General features: G+C 39.1%; 1 protein-coding gene across 4 annotated transcripts; it reads left to right on the forward strand.

Moving 5' to 3' along the window:
* On the forward strand, window positions 7,348–22,662 carry LOC109235665 (protein PHR1-LIKE 3-like). Of its 4 annotated transcripts, none has more exons than XM_019401861.1 (6): window positions 7,348–7,852; window positions 13,687–13,763; window positions 14,438–14,489; window positions 15,615–15,693; window positions 15,775–15,847; window positions 21,992–22,662. In XM_019401861.1, exons 1-6 carry the CDS (start codon window positions 7,654–7,656, stop codon window positions 22,400–22,402), a joined length of 891 nt encoding a protein of 296 aa, XP_019257406.1. In that variant the 5' UTR covers window positions 7,348–7,653; the 3' UTR covers window positions 22,403–22,662. The 4 variants fall into 4 exon arrangements, with proteins under 4 accessions (XP_019257406.1, XP_019257407.1, XP_019257408.1 ...); XM_019401862.1 differs by having other exon boundaries at window positions 15,778–15,847; XM_019401863.1 differs by having other exon boundaries at window positions 7,349–7,852; window positions 15,630–15,693.

Consider the following 27,058-nt stretch of genomic DNA (forward strand, 5'->3'; position numbering starts at 1 on the left):
TGCTATGGGCTTTAAGCCCAATTTTAAGTGTTTTACTTTTTTTTTTAAACTTAACTAATAATTAATGATACCCACTTTTAATAAATAATAACATTAAAATTATTAATATTTTCCTAATTGTATATCCAATTATTTAATGTGCGTGTTTTGTATATATAAATTTTCACTATAGGCAAGAAAAAAAATTTTAATTCTATAATTAGCGTGTCTCGAAACTTTTATAAATTTGAGGAGTGTTACACATTAACTCTAAAAACCTCCCCATTTTTGTTCTTCAAATCAAGTGCACCAAACGGAGTCACAAACACCACTTCAAAAGGTCCACTCTATTTTGACTTAAGCTTTCCCGGAAACAGACGTAACCGAGAGTTGAACAAGAGAACCAAATCATCCATTTTGAACTCCTTGCCACGAGCATATTTATCATGAAGGTACTTCATCTTGTCCTTGTACAAGGATGAACTGGAGTAGGCATGGAATCGGAATTCATCAAGTTCATTAAGTTGCTCCACACGAAGATTTGCTGCCACCTCTCATTCAAGATTCAGCTTCCTCAAGGCCCACATGGCCTTGTGCTCTAACTCAACCGGTAAATGGCAAGCTTTCCCAAACACCAACCGGTACGGAGACATACCAATTGGAGTCTTGTAAGCAGTCCTATACGCCCATAGAGCATCATCCAACTTCTTAGACCAATCGGTCCGATTTGCATTGACCGTTTTAGACAGTATACTCTTGATTTCCCTGTTTGAGACTTCAACTTGGCCACTCGCCTGTGGATGATAAGGAGTAGAAACTTTGTGATTGACACCATACTTTGCAAGCAAGGTGTCAAAAGCTCTATTGCAAAAGTGCGACCCCCCATCACTTATGATTGCATGAGGAGTACCAAACCTTGTAAAAATGCTCTTTTTGAGAAACGCAACCACACTCCGAGCTTCATTGTTGGGCAAGGCCACGGCCTCGACCCATTTTGAAACATGGTCAACCGCCACTAGAATGTAGGTGTTCCCACATGAGCTTACAAATAAGCCCATGAAATCAATACCCCACACATCAAAAATATCCACTTCTAGAATAATGTTGAGAGGCATCTCATCTTTCTTCGAAATATCACCCGCTCTTTGACATTTGTCACACCTCTTCACAAGATCACTTGCATCTTTATACGAAGTTGGCCAGTAAAATCCACAACTAAGAACTTTCGAAGTTGTCCTCGCNGAACTCAAAATTTTGGCTAACTCCCTAAATTTTCAAAAATTTCGGCAGAGTTTCACCTGTAAATTGGACTATCCAAAAAAATATCCCTGTCACAAATACCACAACCACATCAACAACAACCAAATATACCATAACAGGCCATTAATAGGCACCATACACAGCTCATAAATTAATTACTCACACTCCGGCAAGGAGGTACCACAATAACTAACAAGAATCTAAAACACAACACTTTAGCAAAAGTGAATCACTTTAATGAATTAAATATACTCTGGCATAAACTAAATCACTAAAACAACTAAATATAATCTAGGAAGGACATAAACACTTGCTAACTTGTATTTAATAAATGAAATATAAATGTCAAGCCAAACCTAGGTTCACATACCTTGTTACTCAAATAAATAAGGATACGTCTTCCTCATATCTTCCTCGACCGCCCATGCAGCCTCTTTGGAATCATGATTACTCCACAAAACTTTTACCGATGTTAAATCTTTTGTTCTCAACTTTCTTACTTGCCTATCGAGAATTTCTATAGGTACCTCTTCATAAGTCAAGCCTTCTTTAATTTCTATAGTATCGGCAGGTATTATATGCGACTCGTCATGAATGTACTTTCTAAGCATAAACACATGAAATACAGGATGAACAGAGGACAACTCAACGGGTAGCGCTAGCTTATAAGCCACGTTTCCTTTCTTTTCTAGAATTTCATAAGGTCCGATAAGTCTAGGGCTAAATTTTCCTTTCTTACCAAACCTCATAACTCCTTTCATTGGTGAAACTTTCAAAAATACCTTATCTCCAACCATGAACTCTAACTCACGATGCCTCTTGTCAGAATAAGACTTTTGACGACTCTGAGCCGCTTTAAGTCTTTCTCTAATTAGCTGAACTTTTTCCAAGGCCTCACAAACAAACTCTGGACCAATCAACAGCACCTCTGCTGGTTCAAACCAACCCACTGGAGACCTACATCTCCGCCCATACAACGCTTCATAAGGAGCCATACCAATGCTGGCCTGATAGCTGTTATTGTAAGCAAATTCTATAAGCGGCAAGTGATCATCCCAATTACCTCCAAAATCTATAACACACGCACGCATCATATCTTCGAGAGTCTGAATGGTCCATTCTGCCTGGCCATCGGTCTGTGGATGAAAAGCGGTGCTTAAATTGACCTTGGTACCTAATCTTTTCTGAAATGCCTGCCAAAAATGCACCGTGAACTGAGGGCCTCTGTCAGATATGATTGAAACTGGAGTACCATGCAATCGGATTATTTCTTTGATGTACAACTGCGCATACTGCTCTGTGGAGTCTGTCGTCTTTACTGGTAGGAAATGCGCGGACTTTGTCAGTCGGTCTACAATAACCCAAATTGAATCATGTTTAAGATATGTGCGAGGTAGACCTACTACGAAGTCCATATTAATCATCTCCCACTTCCACTGTGGTATCTCTATGTCTTGAGCTAGGCCACCAGGCCTCTGATGCTACATTTAGCCACATGATCTGCTACTTGTTTCTTCATGCCTTTCCACCAATACAACTCTTTCAAATCTAGATACATTTTGGTAGCACCTGGGTGGATAGAGTACCTCCAACTGTGAGCTTCCTCCATTATGGCCTTCCTAAGACCATCTACATCAGGCACACATAACCGATCATTCAACTTCAAAACTTCGTCACTTCCTAGAGTGAAAGCAGTGATTTCTTTGCTTCTGACTCCTTCTTTTAATTTCACTAAGTACGGATCTTCATCTTGCTTAGCCTTAACATGCGCAACAAGGGAGGATTGCGCTATGGCATAAGCAGTTATATCTCCTTCTTCGGTCTCATCCAATCTAATTCCATCATTTGCTAGTTTTTGAATTTCTCGACCCAAAGATCGCCTTTGTACTGCAAGATGGGCCAAGACACCCATTGACTTCCTACTAAGTGCATCTGCTACCACATTAGCTTTGCCCGGGTGATAAAGGATATTGATGTCATAGTCTTTCAATAGCTCGAGCCACCTTCTCTGTCTCAAATTTAGTTCTTTTTCCTTGAAAATGTACTGGAGGCTTTTGTGATCTGTAAACACTTCAGAATGCTCGCCATAAAGGTAGTGTCGCCATATTTTTAATGCAAACACCACTACTGCAAGCTCCAAGTTGTGTGTGGGGTAGTTCTTTTCATGATTCTTTAACTGCCTGGAAGCATAAGCAATAATTTTTCCATTTTGCATAAGAACACAACCAAGGCCCACTCTGGAGGCATCACAATACACTGTGAACCCACCCGAACCTGTCGGCAAGGTTAACACAGGTGCAGTGGTCAACCTCTTCTTTAACTCTTGAAAACTCTGCTCACAAGCGTCTGACCATTGGAACTTAACCGTTTTCCGAGTCAACTTAGTTAATGGAGCTGCAAGTGAGGAAAACCCCTCCACAAACCTTCTATAGTAGCCAGCTAACCCCAAGAAACTCCTGATTTCGGTTGGCGTTGTCGGCCTAGGCCAGTTCTTGACTGCTTCTGTCTTTTGAGGGTCTACTTTGATTCCTTCACTAGATACCACGTGGCCTAAGAATGCCACTGACTGCAACCAAAACTCACATTTTGAAAACTTGGCATAAAGCTCATTCTCCTTCAGGGTCTGCAAGGCTATTCTGAGGTGTTCTGCATGATCTTCCTTGCTCTTAGAGTATACCAAAATATCGTCTATAAACACAATAATAAAGGTGTCCAGGAATGGCTTGAAAACTCTGTTCATGAGGTCCATGAATGCAGCTGGAGCATTTGTCAACCCAAAGGACATCACTAGAAATTCATAGTGCCCGTAGCGAGTTCTAAAGGCTGTTTTAGATATATCCTCTTTTCTGATTCTTAACTGATGGTATCCCGACCTCAAGTCTATTTTTGAAAAGTACTTTGCACCCTGAAGTTGATCAAATAAATCATCAATTCTTGGCAGTGCGTACTTGTTCTTAATTGTAACTTTATTTAACTGCCGATAGTCGACGCACATTCTGAGAGACCCATCTTTCTTCTTGACAAACAGGACCAGGGCACCCCACGGTGAAACACTCGGTCTGATGAAGCCCTCGTCAAGAAGGTCTTTCAACTGTTCTCTCAACTCATTAAGTTCTGCTGGAGCCATCCTATAAGGAGGTATAGATATGGGCTGAGTGCCTGGCATGAGATCAATGCCGAAGTCTATGATTCTTTCGGGAGGAAGTCCGGGAAGGTCATCTGGGAAAACTTCTGGAAATTCTCTAACAACTGGCACTGACTGAAGAGCTGGTGGTTCTGATTCTGGATTAATGATGTGAGCCAAATAGGCGAGACACCCCTTACTGATCATCCGTTGTGCCTTAAGGTAAGAAATAAACTTACCTACAAGCGATGCTGAACTACCCTTCCACTCTAAGACTTCTTCATTTGGAAATTGGAACCTGACTATCTTGGCATGACAATTATATGACCACCACTGAAAATTACGTGGCAACTTTGGGCAGTTGGCCTTTATATGACCAGTGTCTCCACAATGGTAGCAACCATGAAACCCGAGCTTGCACTGACCCGAATGTTGCCGCTTACATGTTCCACAAATACCTTGTTGGTGAAAATATTTCTCAGCATGACTCTGGCTATGTGAGGATAATGTCCTAAAATTCTGATTCTGGTGAGACTGGTTTCCATATCTCTGAGTACGTCTGAAGGAAGACTCACCGCCTGACTGATGACTGGACTGAGATGGTGCTAATGACTCCTTATTAGAGGAATCCCTTCCACCTCCACTGGATGTACCATTAAACCTGCCCGTTGTCCGGGCTTTCTTGTTATGCTCTTTTTCTTCTCTCTTTTGTTGTCTGTCTTTTTCTAAGTGCTTGGCAAACCCCACAACAGAGGAGAAGACTGTCATCCCTACTGCTGCAGCTGATGTCGTATCCTTAATGTGGTAAGCTAAACCGCCAACAAACCTGCGAGAATCTTTGCTCTTTCTGTCTTAACCATGTGAGGAGCATGCTTAGCCAACCTTATGAATTCCATGTAGTACTCTTGCACACTTTTATTCCCTTGCTTGAGCTGTTCGAACTCTGTAGCCTTAGCTTCCCTATCCTCTTCTGGGATAAAGTTATCCATGAAGGCCTCTTCAAATTCTTCCCAAGTAGGCGGACCATCATCTTCATCTCTTTCCTTTTCCCACATCTCAAACCAAGCGCCAGCCACATCTCTAAGCTGGTAAGCAGCCAAAGCTCCACAGCTTCATCATCAAATGCTTTAATCACTCGGAGGGCTTTCTTGACACCCTCCAGCCACAACATCGGATCTTCATCAACTATAGAACCATGGAACGCTGGAGGACTCAACTTCAAAAATTCATTCACTCTTGAGGACTCAGAATTGTTCTGTCTATTTGATTGAGGTGGAATCTCATCTCTTCTCTCGTTCTGGTTGGCCATAAAGGCTTTAAACATCTCCATAACACTGTTGACAACATTAAACATCTGACCCACCTCGGGAGATATAGTTGCCTGAGCCGGAGCTGCTGTTGGGGGTGGTACTGGATCCTGAGGTACTGGATCATCATGCTCCACCCCTTCTTCATGTTCAACCCGGGGTACTTGAACCCCATTTGTAGATTTACCCTTCCTTTTCTGAGTTGAAGCCTTTTTAGTTCTGCCTTGAGCCACAATAGTAGCAATAGTTTCTTGAGCAGCATCCAGAGTGTCGGTGTCAAAGTTGCGAGTACGAGCCATTTCTGTGAGTTTTAAAGAAACGAATACATTAGATAGTTTTTTAGAGGTAGGATCTACAACACGATCTAAAGTATGAAAAAAATTGAGACTTTTCCTAAATGCTTGTAGCCTCTTGTTTATAAGTATGACGCGCTTCATACCCATAAACAAAAATCTACTAACACGGCTTCATAGACCCCTAGGACTCCATAAACCTGAGGCTCTGATACCAAGTTTGTCACGACTCATTTTCTGAACAAGCCGAGACAGGCACTCGATCACTAAACATGACCGAGCGAACCATCTCTGCTTATCAAATCTATTATAGCTCCAAACTTTATATGCAACAAGGCAATACTCCAACCAAATACTTTTGATTAATTCAAATATTTAAATAAATCAACTCCAACACTTTATTCGTAGTAACTACTGAATTACTGCTAAGTTATTATAAAAAAAACATCTGAATCTCAACCCAATGACTATGTCTATGAAGCCTCTACAGATAAACTGACGCACTGCTCATGACATAAGATTTCCTGGACAGTTCTCTAAGTAAACAAAGAAATAACTAAATAAAGACGACTCTAAGGAATACTCCACGAACAAAAGCGGAGCTCACCAATAGCACTAAAAGAGAAGGAAGTCCTAACCAATAGCCTGCTCGCCTGCAAAATCGGTTCCTACGTTGTACCGCGGACCAACGTAGGTTCCCAAAAGAGAACGTCAGTACCATCCATTGTACTCAGTGAGTCTCAACAATAGGGGGCGAAACTTTAATAACATATATATTACGAGCAAATGTTCTAAATGCATGTAAAACATAAGGCTTATAAGAATAGTTCTAAATAATTGCATAATAGCAGTTTATGAATATTCTAAAAGAAATTCTTTTCTTTTTCTTTCTTATAAAAAAAATATTTCACTTTATACTTTGGGAGTTCCAACTATCCTGACTTAATTTTGTCTCAGTCACCGTGTGATCGACACGGGTTCGATCCCAACCTGATCGAATAGGCCCAATCCACGAGGTGCCACTCGCTTCATGGTTCTCAGCGCTCATATATCATACCTTAGCATGGCTAAGTAAATTCTCGGCAACGAGGCCCTCGTCTCGTGTGCTCCCTACTTTGGCACAAGTAGTTTCAGGAAGTCAACGCCTTGGTCAGGACCCTCTGCCTGGACGATGACCCCTTCTCAGAATAAAGGATACTCCACAAAAATCTTTTCTTTCTAAAACTTCTTCTTGTGACTTTTCAAGTATAAATCTTTCAAACATACTCANTATATATATATAGAAAAATATAATTAATTTTTAGTTTTATAGTTAGCTCTCGAAACTTTTATAAATTTGAGAGAGCGTTACAATACGTTTACTCCCTTTCTCCTAACTTACCTGTCACCCCCCTTCACTGTGTTGTGATTGGATACGTACCAGAGATAGAGACAGCATAAAGAGACAAGAAAACGACAGTACAGAACAAGACATCGCTGTCTTGTCCTATCTCTACCTCCTACCCCCTCCCCCTCTCAACCCCACCCCCAACAGTAGCCTAGGAAACACCCCAAGGCCATTAACCGGTTCCTTGTTTCGTGTCACTACAACACCAATTAAGCTCTTAAAATCAGCTGTAAAACAAATAGTTACTGTGAAAAACTCACATTTAGTGAAATTAGAGATTCTTTGGTTAGTGTAGTATTTGGAATGAAAATGTACTCGGCTTTGCCATTTGGTATGGAAGGAAACGCCATAGGCGGTGGCAGTGGCGGAGTTGGTGAATATCAAAATATGTTGGGGGATGCTTGCTTGGTTTTGACGGCGGATCATAAGCCTCGTCTCCGGTGGACGGCGGAGCTCCATGAACGCTTCGTTGACGCCGTCACCCAACTCGGTGGCCCTGATAGTAAGTTTACTAATATTATTTCCTCTTTTTTCTTTTTCTACTTTTGGTAGGATCATTTTTCTTACTGGAAACTATTTTCTAGGAAAATAATGATGTTTGGTTGGCGAGTGAAAAGTACTATTTCTCAAGAAAATGTTTGTCAGAAATTACAATGTTAGCAATTTGGATAGTGTGTTACTATTTCGCTTGCTGTAGATGGTCTTTCGGAAACCGCCTCTCTTACCTTCACAAGGTGGGGGTAAGGAGTACTTTACATACTAGCTAATGAATCTCAATACCTGCAAGAAAAGGATTGTATTCATTGCTTCAACTATGTACAATTTATATAGTACATTCGGAAGGTTTCAATCTAAATAGATAACTACAACATATATTCACAAGAGTTTGAGTGTGACTATAACTAGGACTCTAGCTAATGTAATTTAAAGTAAATGGATCACGTTGGTGAGAATGATCTGTTAGGATTTGGATTATCCTTATCATGCCCCCGCAAGATGGGCTGAATGGAAAGAAGACCAATCTTGTTGACTTGTTGGAAGAATTGCCGCTTAGGAAGAGCCTTTGTCAGTGGATCAGCTAGCTGTCACCTATTGGTATGTGTTTCACTACGATTTCTCCCTTGGAAACTTGGTCGCGCACAAAATGAAAGTCAACAGCCACATGCTTCATTCTACTGTGGAAAACGAGATTTTTACAAAGATAAGTGGCACCACTATTGTCGCAATATACAACTGGTAACTTGAGCTGGTTCAAAGAAAGTTCATGAAGAAGATTAGATAGCCAATTTATTTCTGCAACTGTTGTAGCCACTGCTTTATATTCTGATTCAGTGGATGATCTAGCAGCTGTGCGTTGCTTTTTGGAAGACCAACTAATCGGATTAGAGCCAAGAAAATTAAGTACGCTGATGTGGACATGCAATCGTCATGGCTGCCAGCCCAGTCGGCATCTGAGAAATGCTGTTAGCGATAGAGACGTAGACTTTTTGAAGTGTAAGCCATAAGTAATAGTGTGCTTGAGGTATCTAAGAAGCCTTTTAACAGCTTGCCAATGGGTAACTGTTGGAGAATGTATGAATTGAGCTAATTTGTTTAGTGCAAAGCAGATATCTGGACGAGTGAGTGATAGGTACTGCAAGGCACCAATAGCTCTTCGATATTCTTTGGACACCCCTTTTGCAAAGCTGATGAGTAAGACAGTGGAGTGCAAAGCTGATGAGCAAGACAGTGGAGTGGACACCCCTTTTGCATCTAATATGTTGTGGCGTTCCAGTACATCAGAAATGTACTTGTGTTGTGTAAGAATTAAACCACCATTGTAGGGAGTAATCTCTACTCCAAGGAAATAGTGGAGGATGCCAAGATCTTTAAGAGAGAATCGAGCTGCCAACTTCGCTATGATAGACTGGACATTAGACTTTGAGTTACCTGTGATAATAATATCGTCTACATACACTAGAAGGAAGAGATGAGAATTACCACAATGATAGGTGAACAGTGAAGTATCAGATCGAGCATTATTAAAGCCACAGGACAACAAGTAAGAACGAAGCTCCATGTACCAAGCACGGGGAGCTTGACGTAGACCATATATAGCTTTTTTCAAGAGGCATACATGATCAGGAAAGCGAGGATCCACAAAGCCTTGAGGTTGTTTCATAAAAATAGTGTCGTGCAAAGAGCCTTGTAGAAAGGCATTATTGACATCCAACTGGTGGATAGGCCAACCTAAGGTGACAACAACAGAGATAATGACACGGATTGTGGTGTGCTTAGCTACGGGGCTAAATGTGGAGTTGATGTCAAGGCCTGGTTGTTGGGTATATATCCTTTGGCGACAAGTCGAGCTTTATAGCGTTCTACTGTGCCATCAGGATTGTGTTTTATGTTGGATACCCATTTGCATCCTATGACATTATGATGAGGAGAAGGGGGCACCAAGGACCATGTTTGATTGAGTTGCAGAGCATCAAATTCTGCTTGCATTGCAGAACGCCATTGAGGATGTCGGCTAGCTTGACGATATGTACTGGGTGCTAACGAAAGAGGGGATGAGTCTGTTGTTGCCAAATAATCAAACACCTCTTTTGGTTTGAAAATATTGTTCATTGATCGTGTCACTGGTCGATTGAATGATGAAGCAGGTTGGTTAGACAGCAAAGTCTGAGATGCAGGTACCGGAAGAGGAAGGGGTTTGTGATTGAGTTAAGTCTGCAGGTTGAGAAGCTTCAGTTCCAGTAGTGTTGGCTGTAGAAGTAGGACTAATATGAGCAGGAAGTGGAGTAGATAACGTGAAGAAGTTACCTGTGATGGTAAGATGGCGGGCTCGCTGCTGGCCAAGGCAGAGTCATGGGGAACTCTATTTGCAGGAACTGTTGGCATGTCATCAGGGAAGAAACTTGTGGAAGGAGTTGTTTCTTCTCCCGTGGGTGGAGAAGATTGAGTGGTACGGATTAGCCAAGACTCCAGTTCAGCGGGATTGACACGAGGAAGATTGTTCAGGCTCTACAAAAATAACATGCCGCGAAGAGTAAAATTTCTGATTTTTGGGATTGTAACAGATGGGCATTTTTGCATACCCCATAAAGATACATGGATCTGATTTGTTTTCTGATTTGTGGTTTGTGTATGGCTTGAGCCACAGATAGCATAAACAGCCGAAGACACGAAGTTTTGAGTAGTTTGGAGCAATGTGAAATAATGTTTCATAGGGAGATTTATTTTTGAGAGTGGGTGACGGTATTCGATTGATCAAGTATACGGCTGCCTGACATGCCAAGGACCAAAAATGAAGTGGAACAGAAGCATGGTGTAGTAATGTAAGTGTCGTCTCTATGTGTGGCGATGCTTTCGTTCGACTGTGCTTACATGTTGGGGAGTGTAAGGTGGGCTTGTAAAATGTTGAATACCCAGTCTATTGAGTAAGGAACGTAGACCAAGATATTCGCCACCACCATCACTGTAGACAGAACGAATTGAAGTATTAAAGTACTGCTCAGCCTGATTTTTAAAGTTATCAAAGATGACAGTGATATGAAATTTTTGTTTAAATGTGAAAAGCCAAGAGTACTTTGTGAAGTGGTCGACAAACACAACATAATAACGAGCCTTATCAAAGGATAAAATAGGAGAAGGTCCCCATACATCTGATTAAAGAATATCAAGAGGTCGAACACTTTGTAAAGTATTTATTCCAAATGCAAGCCGATGGCTCTTATTACATAAACAAGAATCACAAAAGGTAAAGGACTTGGACATAGAGACTGGAAAATTCAATGTCGAGACAATTAATTTTGTGATGCAAGGTTGAGGATGACCAAAGCGAGCATGCCACAGATGTAGTGTGGACGACCGGTTGAAAGTGCAAATTGAGTGGAAGGTGGTGATGGCCATTCGTAGAGATCCCCATTATTATGGCCTTGAAGAAGTGATGCCCCCGTTCTCAGATCCTTCACAAGAAAAGAATATGGAAAGAATTCAATAGAGGCATTATTTTGTTGACAGAATTTGGCTACTGAAATTAGATTTTTTCGTATGTGAGGTGCACACAAGACATTATTTAGCCCAAATGGATTATTAGAGTTAGATTTTGAGGGAGTAGTATGTCCTATATGTGAAATAGGGATACCATTACCGTCACCAATGATGATTTCATCTTTCCCAGTGAAGTCAGATGCAGACATAAGACTTTGTGGATCATTTGTCATGTGGTGAGAAGCGCCCGAGTCGATCACCCAACGATTATTTGGTAAGTTGTTACGAGCAGCAAAGTTGGCTTGCATTTCGGCAGCTGAGTGAGACTTTGAGCGACAAATTTTGGCGATATGGCCAAATTTATCACAGAGTTGACATTGCACCCGTTGATTATTGGATTGCCTTGGCGGATATCCATTTGTTGTCTGTGTTGGTTGCCCAACCGTCCAGTTATGGAGGATGACCTGCGGTTGCTATTGAAGTTGTTACCACGAGGTCGATTATTCGAGGAGCTTCTCTGGTTAAGTTGAGCAGTGATAGTGAGTTGTTCCTTTTTGGCATCTTCATGTTTAAGGAACACTTCATGACCAAGTAGTTTGTCATATAGTTCTTCAAAATTGATGGGTGTGTCTCGGGCTCGGATGGCTGCTGAGATTTCCTTGTATTCTGGGCTAGACCACTAAGAACTTTGATGGTCAACTCCTCATTGGTAAGAGGGGATCCAGTCGCTGCCAATTCATCTGCTAGAGATTTGATTTCACCCATAAAGTCAGCAATAGATCCAGAATTTCTTCGAAGTGTGGATAGTTGTTCCCGCAGGCCAAAAATTCGAGCTTGGGATTTGCTTGCGTATGTAGTGTGAAGGCGCTGCCAGGCAATTGCTGCTGTGGTGGCATTAGCAATAACTGGTTCTATTGTACTCCACAGAAGCCATGATTGCATTTCGGAGAAGGCTATCTTGCCTCATCCAAATTTTGTAGGCTTGGTTGGGTGTATTTGAACCATCTGTTGCAGTAAGGAACTGTGGCGCACACTTCTCTGTGCCATCAATATATCCCATCAGATCATATCCGATGAGAAGGGTAGAAAGTTGGGCCTTCCATGTCAAAAAATTGTGACTGCCAGTGAGCTTGAGAGGCAATTGCAAGGCAGGATTGATGGTGATGAGCTGAGTTTGTTGTGGAGGGTTGCTGCCACCAGTGGCAGTTATAACAACGGCTTTGGAGTTTGAAGGAGCCATTATTGTTGGATGATTTGCAACTGGTTTGATGTTGAGAAAAGGCAAAGTGAAGTGAATTGACGAAAAAAAAGGTTTCCAGGATCGAGCTACTCGTTAGAGTTTTTCAACGCTCTGAAACCATAATGAATCTCAATATCTGCAGGAAAAGGATTGTATTCATTGCTTCAACTATGTACGATTTATATAGTACATTCGGAAGGTTTCAATCTAAATAGATAAGTACAATAGATATTTACAAGAGTTTGAGTGTGACTATAACTAGGACTCTAGCTAATGTAATTTAAAGTAAATGGTGAAGTAAATGGATCACGTTGGTGAGAATGATATGTTAGGATTTGGATTATCCTTATCAACTCCCCATACCAAATTTGGATGGTGTTTTGATGATATTTTCTAGAATTAGAGATCGATAATAGTAACATCTAACGGACAGTGGTTGGAGCAAATGATATGAAATTAAAATCTAAGATAGTTATAAGTATAATGACTTCTGGTAAACCTAACAATAAAGACTTTCTAGGAAAAAGATTTTCCTGGAAATTGACGATTATTCTGTTGTACACACACTTTTTCCCGAGCCTTTTTTTCCTCTTCGCCTTTGTATCTTTTCTGAGCCGAGGGTCTATTGGAAACAACGTCTCTACTTTCTCTAGGTAGGGGTAAGGACTGCGTACATACTACTCTCCCCAGACCCCACGTGTGGGATTTCACTGGGTTTGTTGTTGTTGTACACACTTTAAAGCTCTCATTTTTTCCTTGCACGTGTAGTATGATAATGGTGGATCATTGGATGAGTAAACTACTGAATTGGTATGCTAAAAGACGACATATTAGTATATTACACATATTGATATTACACTACACATTGCTATAGAATAAAATAACATTTTTAGGCTGCTTAGGATGCAAGTTAATATGAATTAATGGCATATGATTACATTACTGTTTGGATTTGGTTTGGTTTAGTTTTGCGTTTTGGAACAACAATTAGTAGTCTTGCTATACGTAAATCTTCAGAATTTTCATAGATTCTTCTTGAATTGTACCTTCGCTTTACTTGTCCTATTAAGGTAAGACAGTGACACAATGTTAACTGTGGGAATTTTTTCTTCGCTTTGCAGAGGCAACGCCAAAAACAATTATGAAGGCGATGGGGGTGAAAGGACTCACCCTATATCATTTGAAGTCACATCTCCAGGTTCATTTCTCGTCTCATATTTTCTGAACAGAATTTGTGTTTAGTTGCCAAGATGCTGCTTCCCTGTATTCAATCAAGAATCGACCGCAAGATCCATCTACGCGCTAGGGGTGAAGAATTTAGCTTAACTACAACCATAATCAAGTATCTTACAAATTGAATTAGGGGCAACTTTGACCCAATTTCAGAAATTTTGCTAACTTCCTAATTTTGAATTTACTTAGATAAGAAGCTAGGCCTTAAATCGTTTAAGTTCAAAGTCATGAGGATTGAAATGGTTTTGTTCATGATTTTCACCGCTTTGACGAAATGGTTATAATGATAAATTCATGATGTCACTGAATTTAAATGGAGAAACATGGCCAATGAGGACTCATATAGCAGATCGCAACTTGTTTGGGATTGAAGCATAGTTGTTGATACAAGGACTATGTACAGTTCAGTTTAACTTTCAGTTTTAGATGAAGAAGAAAAGAAAAAGTTTCAGACCGAAATAGAAACAGATGAAGAATAAATACTTCACACAGCTCAGTTTAATTCTCAGTTTTAGCCAAACAAGAAAGCATAAGGATTCAGGTCGAAATGGAAAGAGATCTACAATAAGTAGTTCAAAGTTTTTCTTTTATAGTTTGCAAGCATATCCTGAGCTCTTCATATTTTCCATCTCCTTGCAGAAATACCGCCTAGGGAAGCAATCTAAGGAGTCAGCTGAGAACTATAAAGATGGTATTGGAGAATTTTTCTTTGAACACTCTGATCTATGCCTTCAAATTATCCTAATTATTATGGCTTGCATGCAACTTCTCCATTTCCTTATACAGCGCGTTAAGGACTATGTACCTACAATAAAAAAGATGACTATGTACCTACAAATTTAATGCACTACTTGAAATCATTCTTGTGGGCGCTATTTGGTTTAAGTTTGTTTTTTTGAAAAAGAGTAGTTGAGGTTGAAGTTGGAAAATCATATTTGGAAATTGAAGTTGTTTTTGGGAATAATATCTCTTGGAATAGAGCTAAAGATTTGCGAGTAAAACCCATTATTCACTTGAAATACTACTCAAGCAAGTTTTCAACATTTCACAATTTTTCAAATATTGAAGCTCACTTTTCGCAAATACCGATGGCCAAACCAGTTTTGCAAATACTTAAGTATTATTTATGGCCAAACGGAGAAATAACATGCAATTTTGATTTTTGAGCGTGCTGCATATGTGATATATGATATATCTCCGCGATAATGTTGAAAGGATTTCTGAGTACCATCCGATCAATGCTAATTCTGTGTAAATTCCAGTGTCTGATTGCCATTCTTCTCTTGTTGCTCTCTTTCAATTCGCTATGCTATCTGTAGAGGAGACTTTCTGTCCACTCTAAATAGTATATCTTTTAGGCCATTTGCTTTAAATATAATCAGTGTCGTTTATATGTTTGCTATTGACACCTCCGAGAGGAGTAAATATAATCAGTGTCGTTGATATAAGGGCATGAGAGTATATGTGAATCACGGGAGGATATATATAGACAAGAACGGTTTATACACTATTGTTTTCTTTCCAACAAGCGGTGTGACTATGCTTCCCCCAAGCCGAGGGTCTATCAGAAACAACCTCTACCTTCACAAGGTAGGAGTAACGCTGCGTATACACTACCCTCCCCAGACCCTACTTGTGGATACACTGGGTTTGTTGTTGTTATTGTATATATAGACAAGAACGGACTATATGATCGACATGTGAGTATGGGGATTACTATCTCCATAAGGAAGAAAAGATGGTTGTTTTTATATCTTACCCTTCTGAGCAGTTGAATCCTAATTTTTACATTGTTACTAGCTATGTGTGTTAACAGCGTCATCTGTGGCAGAGAGTCAAGATACAGGTTCATCTGCATCGGGTTCATCAAAAGTAGTCACCCAGGATATAAATGAGTATGTACTGTCTTCAGAAGTTCTTCTTTGGAAAAAGTTGTGTGATTTGCATCAATTTTATATGTTTTTAAATCTTTTCAGCAGTGGGTACCAAGTTACCGAGGCTTTTCGAGTACAGATGGAAGTCCAGCGTAGACTACATGAGCAGCTAGAGGTTGGTCCCTTCCCCTCTTCTTGCTCATTTTAGTGTTTTCATGTAAATAGGAGTAAATAAATAACCCTAATCCAATATATGTTAGGAGTAGGACATGTTATGTGTGTATATATATAGGGCTCATTGTAACATATGTATATACATCAATAATATATTTTCTCCCGTGCTTTCTCACATGGTATCAGAGCTTTAGTGAGAAACATATCGCTGTGCATCATTCCAGCGACTTCCGGGAAGAAAGAACTCAGTCACCGTGCAATTTTCCGGTGACCTAAGTGACTTATTGCGTCAAAGTCACTAATTAACAGTGTTGTGCAAAATCCAACACCACCACAAGGTTCCCAAGAGAGATCCGACCAAACCCCAGAAAAAATCACCGGAAAATAGCCCTCCACGCGCCGTCACGCGCCTGTCGGAACTCTGCCGCCGCCGGCGCGTCTGTCCCACGCGCCGGCGCGTGAGGCCTCTTCCGGCCATTTTTCGGCTTCGCTTCTTCAGGACAGTTGGATCGCCCTGCAATTCCGAGCCTGTCCATATTTTTATTTTTTAATTCCGACCACTTTGAGTTTTTCCGGCGACTACACTGATTTTTCCTGCAGCTACAGTACTTTTCCGGCAAACACAGTGTTTTCTTCATCTGTCTCAGAGAATTTTCAGTTGATTCTTTTTTGTTATTTAGTGATAATCCAACCATGTCTTTGGGAGTCGATGCTTTCGGGTCTAGAAACCCGAGTTCTGGCAGTTCCGGTGTTATGATTACCTCAGAACCTTTAATGGGAGGTTCAAACTACTTAGATTGGGCTTCATCTGTCGAGTTGTGGTGTAAAGGTCAAGGAGTTCAAGATCATTTAACAAAAAAGGCTAGCGAAGGTGATGAAAAGGCCAAAACACAATGGGAGAAGGTCGATGCTCAGTTATGTAGTATCCTGTGGCGATCTATTGATTCCAAGTTGATGCCCTTGTTCCGTCCATTCCAGACATGTTATTTAGTTTGGGAAAAGGCTCGTAATCTATACACTAATGACATATCTCGTTTCTATGATGTAATATCGCGAATGACAAGCTTGAAGAAACAGGAATTAGATATGTCTACTTACTTGGGACAAGTTCAGGCAGTCATGGAAGAATTTGAGACGTTGATGCCAGTTTCTGCTAGTATTGAAAAACAACAAGAGCAACGACAGAAGATGTTTCTAGTTCTTACACTCGCTGGACTCCCTAATGACCTTGATTCAGTACGTGACCAGATTTTGGCTAGTCCAACCGTCCCCACAGTTGATGAATTATTCTCTCGATTACTTCGCCTTGCTGCAGCACCTAGTCACCCAGTGAGCTCATCACAGACACTTGACTCATCTGTCCTCGTATCCCAATCAGTGGACAATCGGGCATCTCATACTATGGAGAATAGACGAGGAGGAGGTCGTTTTGGAAGATCTAGACCCAAGTGCTCCTATTGTCATAAACTTGGACACACTCGTGATGTATGCTATTCTTTACATGGCCGCCCAACCAAAAATGCTTATGTTGCTCAGACTGAGACTACAGGTAACCAGGGATTTTCTTTATCTGAAGGGGAGTATAATGAGTTCCTTCAGTATCGAGCAAGTAAGCAGACATCTCCACAAGTAGCTTCTGTTGCTCAGACTAATACTTCTGTTGCTGGTAATTCTTTTGCTTGTGTTTCCCAGTCTAGTCCTCCTGGACAATGGGTTGTGGACTCAGCCGCTTCTGATCATATCTCTGGTAATAAATCACTTTTGTCAAATATTGCGTATTCACAGTCTCTTCCCACTGTTACTTTAGCCAATGGGTCTCAAACCAAAGCAAAAGGAGTTGGACAAGCGAATCCCCTACCCTCTGTCACTCTAGATTCCGTTCTCTATGTCCCTGGCTGTCCTTTTAATCTTGCATCTGTTAGTCGTTTGACTCGTGCCCTCCATTGTGGTATATATTTTATTGATGATTCTTTTATTATGCAGGACCGCAGTACAGGGCAGACGATTGGAACAGGACTTGAATCAGAAGGGCTTTACTACCTTAACTCCCTAAAATCCTCCAAGGCATGTCTAGTTACAGATCCTCCGGACCTAATTCACAGACGTTTAGGACATCCAAGCTTATCCAAGCTTCAGAAGATGGTGCCTGGTTTGTCTAGTTTATCCACATTAGAGTGTGAGTCATGTCAGCTCGGGAAACATACCCGAGCCTCCTATCCTCGTAGTATTGAGAGTCACGCAGAGTCTATTTTTTCTTTAGTTCACTCTGATATATGGGGTCCTAGTAGAGTCAGTTCAACCTTGGGATTTCGTTATTTTGTTAGTTTTATTGATGATCATTCAAGATGTACTTGGATTTTCTTAATGAAAGATCGTTCTGAGTTGTTTTCTATATTCCAGAATTTTTGTGCTGAAATTAAAAATCAATTTGGTGTTTCCATTCGCACTTTTCGCAGTGATAATGCCTTAGAATATTTATCCTCTCAATTTCAGCAGTTTATGACTTCTCAAGGAATTATTCATCAGACCTCTTGTCCTTATACCCCTCAGCAAAATGGGGTTGCAGAGAGAAAGAATAGGCACATCATTGAGACTGCTCGCACACTTCTCATTGAATCTCATGTTCCGCTGCGTTTTTGGGGCGATGCAGTTCTCACAGCTTGTTATTTAGTTAATCGGATGCCTTCCTCTCCCATCCAGAATCAGATACCGTATGCAGTATTGTTTCCCCAATCACCCGTATACTCTGTTCCCCCTCGTGTTTTTGGGAGCACTTGTTTCGTTCATAACCTAGCCCCTGGGAAAGATAAGTTAGCTCCTCGTGCTCTCAAGTGTGTCTTCCTTGGTTATTCTCGTGTTCAGAAGGGATATCGTTGTTACTCACTTGATCTTCGTAGGTACTTTATGTCCTCTGACGTCACATTTTTTGAGTCTAAACCTTTCTTTACCTCTTCTGACCTTTCTGACCCCCTTGATATATCTGAGGTCTTACCTATACCGACCTTTAAGGAGTCTACTATAGCTCCTCCTTCACCTTCCGCCACAGAAGTCTTACCCGAGTCTCCTATAGCTCCTCCTTCACCTTCCGCTATAGAAGTCTTATCCATTCCAACCGTTGAGGAGTCTAGTGTGGCTCCTCCTAGACTCCCTGCCACAGGAACACCACTTTTGACATATCATCGTCGTCCGCGCCCAGCATCAGGTCCAGCTGATTCACGTCCTGCACCTGACCCTGCTAATACTGCGGACTTGTCTCCTCTTAATCAACCGATTGCACTTCGGAAAGGTATACGGGCCACCCTTAATCCTAATCCCCATTATGTCGGTTTGAGTTATCATCGTTTGTCATCACCCTATTATGCTTTTCTATCTTCTTTGTCCTCTGTTTCCATCCCTAAGTCTACCGGTGAAGCATTGTCTCATCCAGGATGGCGACAGGCTATGATTGACGAGATGTCTGCTTTACATACGAGTGGTACTTGGGAGCTCGTCCCTCTTCCTTCAGGTAAATCTACTGTTGGTTGTCGTTGGGTGTATGCAGTCAAGGTTGGTCCGGATGGTAAGGTTGATCGTCTTAAGGCTCGTCTTGTTGCCAAAGGATATACTCAGATATTTGGGCTCGATTACAGTGATACCTTCTCTCCTGTGGCTAAGATAGCATCAGTCCGCCTTTTTCTATCCATGGCTGCTGTTCGCCATTGGCCCCTCTATCAGCTAGACATTAAGAATGTTTTTTTACACGGTGACCTTGAGGATGAAGTTTATATGGAGCAACCACCTGGGTTTGTTGCTCAGGGGGAGTCTCGTGGCCTTGTATGTCGCTTGCGTCGGTCACTTTATGGTCTAAAGCAGTCTCCTCGAGCCTGGTTTGGTAAGTTCAGCACAGTTATTCGAGAATTTGGCATGATTCAGAGTGAAGCTGATCACTCTGTATTCTATCGGCATTCTGCCTCGAGTCTCTGTATTTATCTGGTGGTCTATGTTGACGACATTGTTATTACCGGCAATGACCAGGATGGTATTACTAAATTGAAGCAACATCTCTTGCAACACTTTCAGACTAAGGATCTGGGCAAACTAAAGTATTTTCTGGGTATTGAGGTCGCTCAGTCTAGCTCAGGTGTTGTGATCTCACAACGAAAGTATGCCTTAGATATTCTTGAAGAGACAGGAATGACAGGTTGTAGACCGGTTGACACTCCGATGGATCCGATTCTAAACTTATGCCAGGACAGGGGGAACCTCTTAGCGATCCTGCAAGATATAGACGGTTAGTTGGTAAATTAAATTACCTTACAGTGACAAGACCTGACATTTCCTTTTCTGTGAGTGTTGTGAGTCAGTTTATGGATTCTCCGTGTGATAGTCAATGGGATGCAGTTGTTCGCATTCTTCGGTATATAAAATCAGCTCCAGGCAAAGGTTTATTGTTTGAGGGTCGAGGCCATGAGCAGATCGTTGGATACTCAGATGCTGATTGGGCAGGATCACCTTCTGATAGACGTTCTACGTCTGGATATTGTGTCTTGGTAGGAGGAAATTTGGTGTCCTGGAAGAGCAAGAAACAGAATGTGGTTGCTCGGTCTAGTGCAGAAGCAGAATATCGAGCAATGGCTATGGCGACATGTGAGCTAATTTGGATCAAACAGTTGCTCAAGGAGTTGAAATTTGGTGAGATTAGTCAGATGGGACTTGTGTGTGATAATCAAGCTGCTCTTCATATTGCGTCAAATCCAGTGTTCCATGAGAGAACTAAACACATTGAGATTGACTGTCACTTTGTTAGAGAAAAGATACTCTCGGGAGATATTGCTACAAAGTTTGTGAAGTCGAATGATTAGCTTGCAGATATTTTCACCAAGTCCCTCACTGGTCCTCGTATTAACTACATATGTAACAAGCTTGGTACATATGATTTATATGCACCAGCTTGAGGGGGAGTGTTAGAATAGTCATGTAAATAGGAGTAAATAAATAACCCTAATCCAATATATGTTAGGAGTAGGACATGTTATGTGTGTATATATATAGGGCTCATTGTAACATATGTATATACATCAATAATATATTTTCTCCCGTGCTTTCTCACAGTAATTATGTGTCTAACCTCCTGTTGGGCTAACGCAACCCAAATACACTCTTAACATGGTGATATACTGTCCCCTTTCAGTCAAGCTCGCACGTTTTTTCCCCTAAAAGCCTCTCACTATTAACTATTAAGAGTATCTCTGCCTTACATGTAGCTTCTTTTTCTTATCAACTTCTAATGCGGGAATTTATTTGCATCCAACACTTCAGACCTTAGTGCCTAGTGATCAAGATGATTCTGTGGCTTCATGACATTGTTGACTAATAGCTTAGCCTTCGACCAAAGGTTGCCAGACTTTGTGAAATCTCTCAACCAAAATGCAGTAACCAAAGCTCCCTAATTTTGACTAGAGGTATTTTTGGGAAGAAAAAAAGGAAATAAAACACAAAACACATTTACTACCTGTACTGAATTCCCACTCTTCAATCAGTTGAGACATATGAGCTGGCCTTTCACATACCGAATGCATGTAAATATGTTTCGGCCAACCGTCAAAGAATATTTATTTTCTTGTTCTCTTTCTCTTTTTCTTTTTCTCCTTTATTAGCTTTTGAGGTTGGGGAAGGGACTATAAATTACAGAAGGATGTAGTCTTCCAAGTTTTGTGTATTTATGAATATCAGAGTAGGTTGCTTTGTTGAGTAATGCAGAATAAATGGTATTGAAGGGGAGCCTTGGCGTAACCGGTAAAGTTGCTGTCATGTGACTAGGAGATCACGGGTTAGAGCCGTGGAAACATTCTCTCGCAGAAATGTAGGATAAGGCTGCGTACAATACCCTTGTGGTCCGGCTTTCCCCTACGCGCATAGCGGGAGCTTAGTGCACTTGACAGCATAAATAGTGTTATATTTTGTAAAGTTACTGATGACAGGTCAATTTAAATACCAAACATGGCTGAGTTTTATGCCTTTCGATCATTTCCATCTGTAAATTGTTGAAGTCCGACATGCTTTTTTAACTTGGACCAAATGTAACATCTGATAAGTTCTTATATGATGGTTAGTTTATGGTATGTTATTATAATCAAACAAAAGTTATTTTGGTTTATCAAAGTAGGTACAGCGCCATGTCCAGCTCCGTATTGAAGCACAGGGCAAGTATTTGCAAACAATTCTTGAGAAAGCATGTAAAGCTCTTAACTACAAGGCCATGGCATCTCCTGATCTTGACGCGGCCAGGGAACAGCTTTCTGAATTGGCAATTAAAGTTGAGAGCGACTGTGATGGGATTGTTACAGTTCCTACATTACCCGAAGTTGTTACAAGTTTTGAAAACAAAATTGCTCCTAACATGCCTGCTAGAATTGGAGATTGCTTGATCGACGTCTGCTTTCCATCAAATAGAAGTCCGGTTTCTCCCACAAGCATCGGTGCTCTAAAGAAGAGACCACGAGCTTTTGCTAATGCGGATGTCTTGCCTGTGGAAAACAATATAAGGCAGGTGCAATGGATGATGACTAATTCCTGATTGAAATCGGCTATATGAAGCGTGTCGCTCCATTTAAGCTTATCTCAGTCCAATATTATATAAGATATGTTCCCCCTCTATCCCTTTGATCCAAAAAGATCAGAAATGTTGAATTCCACATGCAACTTTTATATTCTTTAAGTTTACTTTCTTTGTATATTCTGTAAGTTTAATCATTTCAACTACCTTTTCTTAGGAAGATCATTCTTCTGTACTTGACTGTAGGATTTTCTGAATGACTACCCATTTTTCTTGAGATACATTTAACTACGTTATCTGCAGGATTGGGCTTTGCTCTGCTAGTTCCACCCAAATCCATTCTCATATCTAACATATGCATTCGGGGGCCCAAAACTGTCAGCCCTTTTCTATATGAGTCTTTTTCACTTTTAGCCCGCGTCAGAAACTATTTACATTCGGTATAATTTTTGTATACAAAAAAATATACATTTTTTCGGCTATTATTTTGAAAGCGGTTATACAATGTGATTTTCCTTTCTATAAACATAGGGGGTAAGTGTATATATAGCCGTTTTTAGGACCCTTATATAAGATTAGCCAAAGTTTACATGATTTTGTAAGTTTAGCCGCTTCAAAAATGAATTTCAAGTTCCTAAGATCTCAATTCTGAGAGTGCAAATTTTAAGTGAAAATAATACGGGCTAGCCAGTTTTCGGACTAGTAATAGAAAAATAGCTAGCGTTTGAAAAGTCATTAAAAAATAAAAGAATTACACTTGGCCCAACAACCCATCAGAAAATGACCCACGTTTGGTGCCCTTACCCAGTGTAGCCCAAGTTGTACATAACCTGAAAATTACTTTTCATCGGTTAGCCCACCTTTATTTTCTTCGTTCTTCTTCTTCTTCTTCCCATGTCACGCCTTTGTACTGTGCACCCCAAAATTTTTCTACCATTGTTATTATCCTTCAATTCTTCTTCCAGTTTCAAAGATGGTAATCTCTTATGAAGTACATTATTCTGTAATTTTGTCACTTATGGTTCAAAGATTCGATTTCAAAAAATTGGGTTTTTCGATTTGTTAGTTTTTTGGAATGGGTGTTGTCCCAATTGATTGGAATTATCAACAGTAGTTCAAAACTTAAATTTCAAGTGAGTTGGAGTAGATTTATGCTGGATTTGAGTTAAATTTCATAGGATGCCCAAGGAAGAAGAAGAACCCGTGAAGATCCATTGATAGGATTCATTTGTATGATAATATATAATATTGTATAAATAGTATATAAAGTGTATAAACACCTCTTATACACTATTTATACAAGGTTGATACATTATATACAGGTATTTGGTGAAGTTCTCACATTTTCTTCTTCTTCTACTTCTTTTTCTTCTCATTCTTCTTATACACGTATATACATAGTGTATCACAAATATTTTTACTATTGTGATTATACATCTTTATACACTTTTATACAACTATATACATAATGTATCTCTTTGTATAAAAGTGTATAACATTGTATAAAAGTGTATAAGCATCTATGATGAACTTTTTGTACGATTTTCACTTGCAATTCTTGTATAAAACTAGTCCAAATCTCCAGCAAATAACTTCAAACTTTGTATACAACCTACTTAGACTATTTCTAATAAGTTCAAACAATACCCACTCCAAATTTCTCACAAAATCATAATCGAAATTTAAGAAGATTAGCATTGAACGGGATGAGATTTTAGGTTTCTCGCGTCTGATTTTGCGTTTTGTAGTTGTGATAGGTATGAATAAACTTGAGGAAAAAAGAGAATAAAAACTCAGGGATATTTCACGCCTAAAGATACACAAATAAGAAAACGAAAAAAAACAATTCGGAGAAATATTAATTATGGGAGAAGGCATGAATGAGTGTTGACTGAGCGTCTCGATCAATGGTTACACTAAAATAGGGAACTGATTTTCGTTTTCATTTTTTGTTTGCATATGATACTTTTTTATTAATTAAATTAAATATTTATAGGTGAAAAATGAGGAGGGAGCTACAATACGGTAGGTAGGTGATGAGAAAAAAGATGAGGTTATTATAGCTAGAGGTTAAAAGAAAATGTCTTATTAATATTTGGCTACACATTTGCAAACTTGTAACTGGGCTAAAATAGTGCAAGGTCTACTTATGAAGTGCATTATGGTGTAATTTTGTCTTATAAAATAGATATTATTTTGCTGAAACATGAAAAATTCCAGCATAATATGCTGGATTATAGAGCTCTTGCATTTAAACTTCCAGCATATTATGTTGGAACTCCATCACACAGAAAGTTCCAGTATAATATGCTAGATATGAAGCTCATGCGTATAAACTTCCAGCATATTATGTTGAAACTCCAGCACATTATGCTGGAATCTCATATGTAAAAGTTCGAACTCCGGCATATTATGTTGGAATATTTCAGGATTTTTAACGGCGTTTTGTTCAGATTTTATCTTTACATGAAAAGATGGCTAAATTTGATTACTTTTGAAACTATGGCTATTTTTCAATTACCAATTGTAAATCTCGCTATTTTTTATTTTCTCCCAAATAATTGTACTAAACCGATCAATTTAACTTTATCTGCTAAATATTAGAGTTAGAATACACGTCTTGCATTCATTAGTTTAATGTAAATGTTGATAAACTTTAATCCATTTAATTCTTGAGAACATAAACATTCTAACCAAAGGAATTTCAATGAATGTAAATCACTATCCTCATTTTTATATAGTTTCGGAAAAACAACATACCATACATGAAATCAGCTAAAATAATTATTCTATTAAAATCATGTCGGATTGCTTGGATCTTTATGGTAGGGAGAAGAAAATGGAGGAAAACGGCGTGAATGAAACAAAAGAAATTGAACTACATGTCATCACTTTTGGCAGTTGAATATCTTATCCACTTTACTACATTAATATCGACTCATATTATAAATACTTAAATAAATTCTTAGAGAAAAAGAAAGATTTGGTTATTTTTTCTTCTTCTCTGGTATGGAAAGGCTCAGGATAAGATAAAAGAGAGGGAATAATCTAAGATACCTTATATACGAAGTTAGCTAAAATAATTGGTTTACTTCGCGTTCATGTTTTCTTAAAAATAAAAAATATTAGTTCCATGATTTTATGTGAATATATTTGATCGGATATAAAGTGCTACTCCCTTCGATCCATAATAAATAATTTTTCAATATTTGACACACCCTTTGAGAAAATACTAACTCCTAGAAAAAAGAGAGGATATTTTAACTAAATTACCCTTAATTAAAATTAGCATATTGTTAACTTGACATATTGGGATTTCTAAACAAAGCAAATTTAAAAAAATAAAATTAATTCCTTCTTGATTATATAAAATGTCACTTATTTGGACTAAAATAAAAAGGCAAAAAGGTCACTTATTATGGACCGGAGGGAGTATTAAATTAAATTATTAAAAATAAAATAAAAATTTTAAAATTAAATTATTTTTAAATATACAATAAAAATAATAACAAGCTCAATCACAAGTAGGGTTGGGGAGGGTCGTGTGTACGCGAACCTTATCCATACATTAAGAAGGTATAGAGAATATTTCTGATAGGCCTTTGATTCAAAAGTATTTATAAATATAAAAATAACTATTCTTTCCAAACGTATTAAAATAAAAATATTGTCTGGTAAATAGTCCAATCATTTTGCTAAAATTAGTTATTTGATATATAAGCTGTAGTAGCAATTATGTCCAAAATTTTTAGCATTCTTTATCATAATAGCAACTTCTATCCGTTTGGGCGCCTGGACCTTTCTCTTAATTATCCTCTTCTATTTGTTTATTTCTTTTAGTTCCTTTTTGACGGGGTGTTCATAAAAACCTGAAAAATCGGAAACCAAACTAAATCGACCATAAAAATCGATACTTTTTGGTTTGGTTTAGTTTTAGTTTTGAATTTTAAAAACCGATCAAATTTGGTTTGATTTTGGTTTTAATCAGAAAAAAATCGAAAAAAAGGAACCAAACCGACTATTGGAGTAGCTATTTCAAATTTATTATTACACCTACTTATATATATATTTTTATATAAAGTTTCAAAAATTTAATGGTAAATGTTAATAGTTTGCACTTTTAGTATAGTTCTTTACCTTTACATTCTAGTTTGATTGGTAGTTTTCTTTTGTTAAGTGTAAGAATCCATTTCGTGTTAAAAATAATATATTTTTAATTGAGTCCTGAAATTATTCATCACTATTTGATTCAATTATCAACAATATATCCTGGTAAATAATAGATTTCTCAAAGGGCAATTGATTTGATAGTGTTACGTTGAAAACGTGATCGCCGGAATATGTGTTTGGTAGTGTATGTCTTATATTTAAGAAAAAACCGACAAATAACCGAAAACCGAAAAATCGACAAAACCCGACATAAACCGAATCGAGAAAAAACCGACTTAATTTGTTTGCTTTGGTTCTAATATTTGAAAAACCGACATACTTAATTTGGTCTCTTTTAAGGAAAAAACCGATCCAAACCGAACTAGAACTAGAGATCTCTGAATTACCGCTATTCTATGCTAAAATTTGATTTTCCGCTTCTTTTTTTTTCTTTTCATTTTTTCTTATTTATTAGAGGTATAGACATACATATATCGTATGGCTAATATGGTCTCAAATGTTGCTTTC

This window comes from Nicotiana attenuata, chromosome 12 (genome assembly GCF_001879085.1).
Source record: "Nicotiana attenuata strain UT chromosome 12, NIATTr2, whole genome shotgun sequence".
In the NCBI taxonomy this organism is placed as follows: domain Eukaryota; kingdom Viridiplantae; phylum Streptophyta; class Magnoliopsida; order Solanales; family Solanaceae; genus Nicotiana; species Nicotiana attenuata.

Bases quoted from the DNA above. Each gene is read 5' to 3' on its own strand.
- LOC109235665 (XM_019401861.1), top strand. From the start codon at position 7,654: ATGAAAATGTACTCGGCTTTGCCATTTGGTATGGAAGGAAACGCCATA. The intron at 14,490-15,614 runs GTATTGGAGAAT...GTGTGTTAACAG, and splicing joins AGCTGAGAACTATAAAGATG to CGTCATCTGTGGCAGAGAGT. The intron at 15,694-15,774 runs GTATGTACTGTC...AAATCTTTTCAG, and splicing joins GTCACCCAGGATATAAATGA to CAGTGGGTACCAAGTTACCG.